At 45.1% G+C, this 10,653-nt stretch overlaps 1 protein-coding gene across 10 annotated transcripts in view; it reads right to left on the bottom strand.

The window, feature by feature from the left end:
- Positions 1-3,488: 3,488 nt before the first annotated feature.
- LOC110499983 (membrane-associated guanylate kinase, WW and PDZ domain-containing protein 2) overlaps positions 3,489-10,653 on the bottom strand; it is a 263,199-nt gene continuing 256,034 nt past the window's right edge. For 7 of the 10 annotated variants that reach the window (XM_036957227.1, XM_036957228.1, XM_036957229.1 and 4 more), the window contains one exon: positions 3,489-7,508. In XM_036957227.1, the coding sequence (XP_036813122.1) occupies positions 6,694-7,508 (815 nt within the window). In that variant the 3' untranslated portion in view covers positions 3,489-6,693. Of the gene's footprint in view, positions 7,509-10,132; positions 10,244-10,653 lie in introns of all 10 variants that reach the window. The other 3 variants (XM_036957235.1, XM_036957237.1, XM_036957236.1) reach the window with 2 other exon arrangements.

Here is a 10,653-nt window from a genome sequence, read left to right as displayed (position 1 = left end):
AGTTCAGCCTCTGGCTCTGCATCAGCAGGAGGGTTTGTCTGGGTTTCTCCTGCGGTGCCTCTCTCTCTCTAGGGCAGTGGTCACCAACCGGTAGATCGCGATCGACTGGTCGAACTACAAGCCATTCCTAGTCGATCACTAGAAATTGATCAAGTGAGATTTCCAAACTTTTAAAACCATTAAAACTAGAGACTCAAAGAATGCAGCTGCTGTTTTTATGAGTAAGTTCATGTTTCAATTGTTATTCAGCACTGTCAATACCTTGTTAAACATTTTTATAAGCTATTAAATGCCCGTTTCGATAAGCTCGAGTTATTATTTGTGCCTTGTGTCTTTTTTAATATCGAGGAATATTTCACGTTTTCTGGTCATAGGAGTAACAACATGAATTGGTGCACGAAGCAGAAGTAATGCCGTGTGACTTAAGTTTCGTCATCAGCTGGAAGAATGTGTCCCCTTTTCTCAACGGAGGGCGGGAGTGAAGAGGGGTGGTAAGAGCCAGCAGCATACCACCCTGCATACCACCTTGCATACCACTGCTGGCTTGCTTTTGAAGCTAAGCAGGGTTGGTCCTGGTCAGTTCCTGGATGGGAGACCAGATGCTGCTGGAAGTGGTGTTGGAGGGCCACTCCAGCAGACACTGCCCTGTGTAGGGTGCCGTCTTTCAGATGGGACGTTAAAATGGGTGTCCTGACTCTCTGAGGTCATTAAAGATCCCATGGCACTTATCGTAAGAGTAGGGGTGTTAACCCCGGTGTCCTGGCTAAATTCCCAATCTGGCCCTCAAACCATCACGGTCACCTAATAATCCCCAGTTTACAATTGGCTCATTCATCCCCCTCCTCTCCCCTGTAACTATTCCCCAGGTCATTGCTGCAAATGAGAACGTGTTCTCAATCAACTTCCCTGATAAAATAATGGATAATTTTTAAAGTCGCGTGAGAGGCAGCCTCACTGCTGCTCCCTCCATCCCCCAGTCTGACCATCAGATGCAGGCCATCAGTCCAGTAAAATAAGCACATTATTATACTCACTTAGCTGTGCCTCACAAGTAATACAACACATCATCTATTACCAGTGTGATCATGTTCCTACAGTTTTGAAATAATTTCAAAATGGTCTGAGAAGAACAACATTGGCAGGGCAAGTCAAGCTTAGCCAATATGCAGTGATAATGTATTGGGCCTGTAGCCTGCTGCACAAACCTCATTGCTACAGAACTGTTTTTAATTGGTTAATGTTGCGTACATATGCTTGTTTTTTAAAGTCATGTTAATTTTTTTTTTTTTATCTGAGCGGTAGATCAGTGCTCTAGGGTGTCTATTATCTCGTCTACCGATCAGCCTGCCAGAATTCCTACCCTTTCTGCATACAAATAGCTGTCAGTAAGCCTCGCTTTAGGAAAGGAATGACAATGCTGGTTTAGATCGGTGGCGACTCACCGGTGAGGTGGATTTTCATTCCATAAATTCAGCATTTGTAGGTGCTGGTTCTTAACTCTTCTTGAACTGTACTGTTGGTTAAGGGCTTGTAAGTAATCATTTCACGGTAGGGTCTACACTGTTGGTTAAGGGCTTGTAAGTAATCATTTCACGGTAAGGTCTACACTGTTGGTTAAGGGCTTGTAAGTAATCATTTCACGGTAAGGTCTACACTGTTGGTTAAGGGCTTGTAAGTAATCATTTCACGGTAAGGTCTACACTGTTGGTTAAGGGCTTGTAAGTAATCATTTCACGGTAAGGTCTACACTGTTGGTTAAGGGCTTGTAAGTAATCATTTCACGGTAAGGTCTACACTGTTGGTTAAGGGCTTGTAAGTAATCATTTAACGGTAAGGTCTACACTGTTGGTTAAGGGCTTGTAAGTAATCATTTCACGGTAAGGTCTACACTGTTGGTTAAGGGCTTGTAAGTAATCATTTCACGGTAAGGTCTACACTGTTGGTTAAGGGCTTGTAAGTAATAATTTCACGGTAAGGTCTACACTGTTGGTTAAGGGCTTGTAAGTAATCATTTCACGGTAAGGTCTACACTGTTGGTTAAGGGCTTGTAAGTAATAATTTCACGGTAAGGTCTACACTGTTGGTTAAGGGCTTGTAAGTAATCATTTCACGGTAAGGTCTACACTGTTGGTTAAGGGCTTGTAAGTAATCATTTCACGGTAAGGTCTACACTGTTGGTTAAGGGCTTGTAAGTAATCATTTCACGGTAAGGTCTACACTGTTGGTTAAGGGCTTGTAAGTAATCATTTCACGGTAAGGTCTACACTGTTGGTTAAGGGCTTGTAAGTAATCATTTCACGGTAAGGTCTACACTGTTGGTTAAGGGCTTGTAAGTAATCATTTCACGGTAAGGTCTACACTGTTGGTTAAGGGCTTGTAAGTAATCATTTCACGGTAAGGTCTACACTGTTGGTTAAGGGCTTGTAAGTAATCATTTCACGGTAAGGTCTACACTGTTGGTTAAGGGCTTGTAAGTAATAATTTCACGGTAAGGTCTACACTGTTGGTTAAGGGCTTGTAAGTAAGCATTTCACGGTAAGGTCTACACTGTTGGTTAAGGGCTTGTAAGTAATCATTTCACGGTAAGGTCTACACTGTTGGTTAAGGGCTTGTAAGTAATCATTTAACGGTAAGGTCTACACTGTTGGTTAAGGGCTTGTAAGTAATCATTTAACGGTAAGGTCTACACTTGTATTTGGCGCATGTGACAAATTGTTTGATTTGATTTGGTAACTGTGACATTAAAAAGTGAAGATCACAGAACTCCAGAATTCTAGTCAAAATGCGCTGATTGAAAGGGCAAGAAATACCTCATCAAAATGGAATTACCATCTCAAGTAAAGTACATTTACAAGACGTTCTCTAGTAAAGTTAAGTATGATATAGATTTGATCAAATATCTCGTCATGTCCTTTTGCCAAAAATAATGGCAGACAAAGGTAGTTTAAGGCCAAGTGAACATGTTTGTTGTTGCTTCTGCTTAGCCAGTCAGATTGTACATATCTCAAATAAAGTAGACCAGATTCGAGTGCCTGTTAAAATCGTAGGATGAATATTTGGAACAGCTTAAATAGGTTAAATAACCTATGCATGTATATATAAGAAAATGTTACGAAACGATGCAAAAAAACCAAAAAGGAGTCTACAATGCTCTCTAGTGGAAACAATAAGAATGTACAATAGTCATTTTGAAATCAGTGATTTGCCTTCTTTCCTTACACAGTACTGCCCTCATGTGGTCATAAGGCAGGGGGAAATCCTGCTGTAAGTACCTCCGGGTAAATTGAGTTGTTTTCACTTGGAACAAAACAGAAGCAAACAAGGCAAAACACGGAGGAACTAACCTGAACTTGTCCTATAAGAAACCTTTGTTTTTGTAGCAAAACGTTTTACTACGGTGTGCACTAATGAATGGGCACTCTGTTCACCTGCCATAAGGCCATCAACGCGGTCAGACATAAATCGGTGACAGCCCGATCCTAATTGAATACTTTACACCGTGTCAAGATTTTATTTGACAGCATTTCAGAATATCATACGGTAAACAAGATTTCTGCAAAAGTTAATATATCCATAGTGTTGCATTTCATAAAAATAGGCCGTTCACTTATAGTCTGGGACTATCCATAATAATACATTGAGTCATATTTATAATAGCGACACACCTGTACAAGGTCAATACCACGGCTAATAATAACACTACACAGTGATACCCTGCTGCATTAGGTAGGCTCAGGGGGTTCATGTATTGTACGTGCCGCCAGTCTTCAACACACTCACCGTTTTAGATATACCTATCTCTTCTGATCTGTCCATAGAAAAGTACTGATATTTGCCTCAATGGGGGACTGCTCTGACGAGAAAAAGTGGCGAACTGTGCAACGAAGGAAGGACATTCTCTCTTGTCTCTAGTCTACACAGAAGTCATGATAGGCTTAGTGATGAAGGTGCAGTAGACAGTCAGGACTGGCCAGACACTATAGGAATGGTTGTGTGTGGGGTGAACACAGTGGCACTGTTCAAATGAATCCTTTCTTGAAGTAACCAGTGAATGAACATGTACCTGCTTTCCATTATTATATATTTATTTATTGTCATTTAACAGATGCTCTTATCCAGAGCAATTGGGGTGAAGTGCCTTGCTCAAGGGAAGATTTTCCACTTATTCAGCTCGGGATTCAAACCAGCAACCTTTCAGTTACTGGCCCAATGCTCTGAACATCTAGGCTACCTGCTGCCTACTTACTTGAAGTAACCATTGTTCTTACAAGACGTTAGGAAAGAGAGAAGGAAGAGAGGAAGGATGCATTGTTAAAGTATTCAAACAGGCCCAGACAGTGGCTGAGCCACAGACTCTTGTCTACTCAGGGTCAGTTGCCCAGCACAATTTATATACCATTTCTCTGAACCACTTTGTGCTTTAAAGAAATATATTTTCCTCTCATAAATAGAGATTCCAATGGGCTCAGCGCATCACTCACCTCTCTCGTAATTACTGCTATTCTGAAAGACTGTCTGCATTTCTTCCACCCGAGGGGGACAGCTTTGTTCTGCCAATGTCGTCCTCCCTTTGCTGGATTGTTAGCTCGACACACTGCAAATTACCACTCAAAAATCAGATGTCTGCAGAAACTAAAGGGGACACATTCGGATTGCTCCTTAATGACTTTTCTTTTATCGCCAAGAATGATTCTTGTGTCTGTCAATGATCATAATGTCTAGATGATTGTAGTCTCTCCACATCTCCATGTATAGTATACTAGTTATCAGAGTGACAGATGAATTCGCTTCTGTGAGTCCCAGGCCCAGAGAGAGGGTTTGAGAGGGTTTAAAAAACCAAAAAACTCTACCTTAGTCATCGGATGACAAGGCGGTTCTGAGGGACGCGTGTGTGTGTGTTACTGTGTGTGTCTTAACTGTGTACCTGTGTGTGTGTGTGTGTGTGTGTGTGTGTGTGTAAACTGGTAATGGGGGAGTGCAGACAGAGCCCCTGACAGAGCCTCCACTGCCTAGAGCTCCGAAGTTAATTGGGCCACAATCTGGTAGAGAGAGATGTATATATATATTAACGTCACTGGCTATGTAGACACTTAGAGACTAAACAAATGTTGAAATGAATATCCAGACAGTTGTCAGTTGTAAAGTATACATATGCGTCTTTGGGAGATAAACGTGTTTCATGTGTTGTGTAAATGAACAGCGTTAAGTGAAGCCACAGACCATTAGACACATTGTGATGAATGAGCTCGTGACAAATGGCAATGTTTCTCTCTCCCTCTGATCCCCACCAGAAATACTAGTGGAGTTTCCTGCTTTCATACCCGTGCCATATTTTCACCCAAACACGTCATTCTGTGTAGCTACAGCTTGATTACACCATCTGTTAGAGATGTTCTGCCTAGACGTTTCGATATCTGACGATGAGATACCAACAGAACCCCAAAAGTTGTGGAACTATCTTCAATCTGTAAGGAAATGGAAAGATTTGCTAATGTTTTCTGACCAAATAAATACTGTGGGGTCTGTAAATATAGTGAACAAATTTCAACAATCAGATATAAAACCATGAATGTCCGTCATGGCACAGATGTATATGAATATTGGGACATTGGTGTTGACTGTACGGTAGCAGCCTGGATTGAACCACATCAGTCTAGAGAGTGTTCTAGGTTCTTTAAGTCCATAACAGACCTCTCTGTCCGTATCGTAAGGCACTCTGCCCCGATATCCCATGAGCCTTCACTCTCTCCACATTGTCCACCAGACAAACCTCAGCAAATTGCTTTGTTCGCGAAGCACAGTGAGGGGGAAATGTATCTCCTGTGACCCAACCGTTGATGATTCAAGCACGTACAGCCCTTAGAGTCCACTGCAGTCTCGTAGAATGGGTCCACACAGACTAGAAATGCAATATTATAGTGGATTTGTGGCTGTGGAGTTATAAGGGAGTGTTGAAAAACGGTGTTGTGCTCCTTCGTTCGTCTAGCTTATGAGGCGTCTCAGAGCTACCATTGGCCCGACTAGGTATGCATTAGAGATGATCACGTCCCACATATTAATACTCATCATATAATATATTTATTTCTATACCATTTGATAGATTCCTCGGGATAGCTTCTTCAGTCTCGTACAGTCTCTTATTTAAGGCAAAGTCCCATTAATGCGTATACTCTTTTTCTAGTTCTGGTTTTCATTCTCTCTTTTTAAAATACACAAAAACAGGCAACCCCTCTTCAACATTCCTTTCATAAAATAGACTTCATTGTATAAAAAAAACTGCAGTGTCACAGTCAACCAATCGGTGAGTGGTTCAATTTGCATGTACGTCCTGGACTGGAGTGCTGTGGGGATTTGAGCACTTCCAAATGAAGTTCCTGTATTCGGACCCCTTAACACTGCTCAAGGATCCAGTCACGCTACACACATTCTGCTTGGTTTCTTCTTGTTTTGAATTTTTAAGTGGATGCTTTCCAGTTCTTAAGGTGGTCGGTGTAAAATATCTCTCAAAATAATTTAGAGTACAATATAAATAAAAATGGTTCTCTAAAAACGCATGGAGGAACCCCCCTTTACATCTGAGGTCTAGAGGGTGGGGTAGGGGAGTGCAGGCAGGGTGAGGGGAGCCAATGAAGGGGCTAGCCAGGCTTAGTGTAGCCCGGCCTGGGTGCCTGGTAGTGGGTATACTCCAAGGTGTTATCTGCTCACAGTGGACGTGCCCGAGCGCAGGGTGCTGGGCAGCTTGTCAGAGCCGGGGATCTTCCAGGGCCCAGGGGACACAGTGGCCTTCCTACCCGCTGCCGTGCTGCTGCTGCTGGTGCTCTTGTTGGGGCGGCAGGGCCTGGTCTCTCCAGGGCCCCTCTCTGCCTCTCTGGGCCTGGGCTTCTCCTGCGCCGGCTCCCCCTGATGCCCGACACTAACGTCTGGGTGACTGCTGCTGCCGCTCTGAGTACCACCGCTGCTGCCGTTCCCGTTAGAGTTTGTGTATGAGGGCTTGGAGCCTTTCGTCGGGGACTGTGTGGGTTCTCTTTTCCCGTGGGACGTGCTGCTGCTCTCCCCAGCTATCCTCTCCTTAGACCTCCCCCTGGAGGAGCTTTTGGGCTCCCCTCCCCCAGGTAGCAGCTCATCCCTCCCCACCGGCCCTCCCTCTTTGGGGCAGCTCCCTCTGCGGGTGGACCTGCCACCTTCCTTCTGCTTGGCCCTCCCATTACTGCAACCACTCCCACTGGGCCGGTCCCGGTCCCTCCTCCCGTGGCCGGTCTGGTCCGGATTTTGCGGCTCGGTCGGGGCCTTCCGGGGGCTCTGGGAGCGATCCGCCTTCCTGCTCTCTTGCACCGCCGGCTCCCGCGGGACCTCCTGTGGTGGCAGGCGAGCCAGGTCGGGGCCTGGGGGCTGCTGGGACGGGGTCAGATGAGATGAGGGCGATGGCATGGTCAGAGTGTCTGGGGGCAGGGCTACTTCCGACAGACTTGGGGAGGCTGAAGGGCGTGCATCCCAGGGGGAGGTACTGTCTGCTGGGGCACAAACACACAGTTAGACATGGGAAAGGATAGTCTTAACAGTCAGGGGCGAATCCTACCTTCCATTTACTTAGTCATGCATGGATGTCAATGGGAGACTGAGTGAAAAGTTGACTTAAGTGGAAGTTCGCCCTATTGAAATATATCTATGAATCTATAGCTTTATCCAAACAACACACACCAAGCCAAAAAACATGCCTCTAGTCTACATGGATGACAGTATCCATATTGTAGCAATCACAACAATCAAACCCAGTCTTTGTGGTATGGGCTGCAAGTGAAATATTACTTCACTCCTATAAGTCACACACTGCAAGTTCACTTTTAGGCAGCACACATCTCAGTTCCCTAGCTCCCTTTAAAGCCTCAGCACTTCTAAGAAGCGGGCAGAGAAATCGAAAACAGGTTTAATGGAATGGATGATGTGCTGAATCAGGCGGTGCTTCAGCCTGGCTCGGGAGAGAGAACCTGCGGGTTCGAGACTCCCCACCGGTGCTCTGGGCTGAGTAACCACGGTAGCGGCTAAACCTACAGGGCTCTACCTTCTCCTGAGAGGCTGCTGCAGCTCACAAGGCCTGTTAGCTTCTCTCTCTGCATCGCTGAGCTAGCAGTCCCAGGGTGATCATTCATTACAAACAGGCAGGCAGGGGGGAAGTCACCAGGGAGGCTAGCGCCAATCGTCTAACTAGCAGGGGGAAAGAGGGAGGCTAGGCTAGTTCCATGAGGCCTCATTACAGACTAGATGGACTCCCAGACCAGCTAGGAAGGTCTGGTGTTTGGAGAGAGCTCAGTGGGCAGGCTCACAGTCAATGCAGGTGCCTGTTGCGCTCTGAAACCCTGGACTATTCACACCAGCTCATTCCGCTACCCATCAGCCACTGCTTGGTGTATTGAAGTGATTACCTGTCTCCCGTGGAGGCTGTGTGGCCCAATAGGATTGTGAGAGGGAGTATGTGTGCTGAGCTAATGCCCGCTGTCACCTTGGATACGGCTCTGTTCGTTCTGAGGGGTGAGGGCCCTGCTGCCCAGCTAGCTGACTGGATCTGACCTTAATACAACCTCCATACTCTAGTACTCTGTATGAGGGGACAAATGTACACATGCCCTAATACATCCACACAATGCACAGCATGCACACGTCCACATACTCACAAACGTCATGCACGCGCACACACACAGTATCATATTGCGTGGTACTAAATGTGGCAACCGTCTTTTATTCCACTTCATTATTTCATCAGGATGCAGTTTTTATAAGCTTTGAATTCGTTTTCCTCTGCAAAGTACTGTATAAACTAGCTGAAAATACAGAGCCGCTTTGCAAAATGTAGTTAAATAACCCCGAAGCAGCGCATCAAACATAAATACTACATCCTCTCAGTATACAGATAAACCTAGGCCTGTAAAAACATCTACGTATCCACACAATCCCCCACATCCATGTTACAAATGGCTATTCCACTTTTATGTGACTGCTCTGCCCAGAACACACAGGTTGATAGTTGATATGAAAAGTGACGCTGGTGATTTAATATGGCGTCCTCTGGCTGACAGTGTAATGGGCTCATGGTGCGTATTTCACAGCTTTATGTCACCCGCGGGCAGGTAATAGAAAAAAGTATTTCTAATGGAGGAAAGGGGGGAGGGAGAGAGACAGAAATAGATAACAAAAAAAATCTCTGTCATAAATGGCCGGGGAGAGTCTCCGACTGGGAGTGGTAGTCAGAAGTCGCCTAGCGACGAAGAAGGAGACAGACAATACTATTTCCTGTGTTTAAAGACCCTGGTCACCTGCCAAAGCTAAGTGCTGATGACTGTATTTCACAGTGGAGGCCTTGGCTGGCTGTGGAAGAGTCATGTGCAGTGCTAGCCTCAGCGCTAACTCACTACCCACAGGCCGGGAGTGTGACTCTCTGTTACAGAGGCCATGGGAGAGTCTGACACATCACGATTTATTACCAAGAGGGCCGCTAGGTGCTGTCATTCCCTGAGGTGTAGGGGACATAAATGTCTGTTAGGGGCCTCAGCGTGCACCACGGTGGGATTTTATCACAGGAAATAGTCTGCCTATATATTTCTGACTAATCTATCTAGACAATAGTGTCTGTCAGTTTGAATCGCTATTTTGTAAGTTGGTTCATGTATCTTTCTAAATGTGTAATATGTATTTATTGTATGTACATACAGTATAATAATTCCATTGGGCTGGCCTGATGACCACGTGGACATATTCCGCGTTCAAAACACCTGGGAACTTGGAAATCTCAGACTTAAGTGTGTTCAAGACAACTGGGAACTCGGGGGGAAAAAACTAACTTCGACTGGGAAAACAGTTTTGAACGGTCAAACTCTGACATCTTTATAAAGCTCAGATTTTCTGACCTGAAGATCAGTGACGTCATGATTTGACCTCACCCCCCCCCAAGTTGTCTTGAAAGCCCCAATAGCTGGGGAACTACTGTAGGTTGATGTCACTGTGATTGAAGTGGAGAGGAGGAGCCAGTGTGTTCTGACCAGGAAGTCACAGCTGCAACCCACGGCATGGGCACACAAAACCACACCACAAACCACGACACCAAGTAGAATTAGACTGGAACATGCAGATCATCACAAACCGTGTCTTTAGAGTGGCCCATTAGGAAGAAATAGGGGGAGCCATGCTTGTCACTTTTCATGCACATGGAGAGACTGGAAGGTACCATTCCTAAGGAAAGGGGAGTAACAACCTATACCAGTCATTAGGGTTAAACCAGACGCCTTGAAAGGAAGAGTTACACTATTGTTAGTCAAGAGAAAGACAAGTTTAAAGTGTTAAAGTATTAAGTAGAGAGAAAGACATTGCTATGGATGTATAATATACAACTACATTAGAAGATAGGCATGCCAGACATAAGCAGAGTTATAGTTATAAAGTTGTTTTATAGTTGATGTTTTTTGTAATTCTTACCACCTTTTTCAACCCAAATTAGTGATTGCGAAATTGTCTCATCGCGGCAACTCCCCAACAGGCTCGGGAGAGGCGAAGGTCGAGTCATGCATCCTCCGAAACATGACCCGCCAAACCGCGCTTCTTAACACCCGCTCGCTTAACCCTTGCCAATGTGTCGGAGGAAACACCGTTCACCCGCAGGCGCCC

This window comes from Oncorhynchus mykiss, chromosome 21 (assembly GCF_013265735.2).
Source record: "Oncorhynchus mykiss isolate Arlee chromosome 21, USDA_OmykA_1.1, whole genome shotgun sequence".
NCBI lineage: Eukaryota > Metazoa > Chordata > Actinopteri > Salmoniformes > Salmonidae > Oncorhynchus > Oncorhynchus mykiss.
Note: the sequence above shows the minus strand (reverse complement) of the source record. Positions and strands in the feature narration are given on the sequence as shown.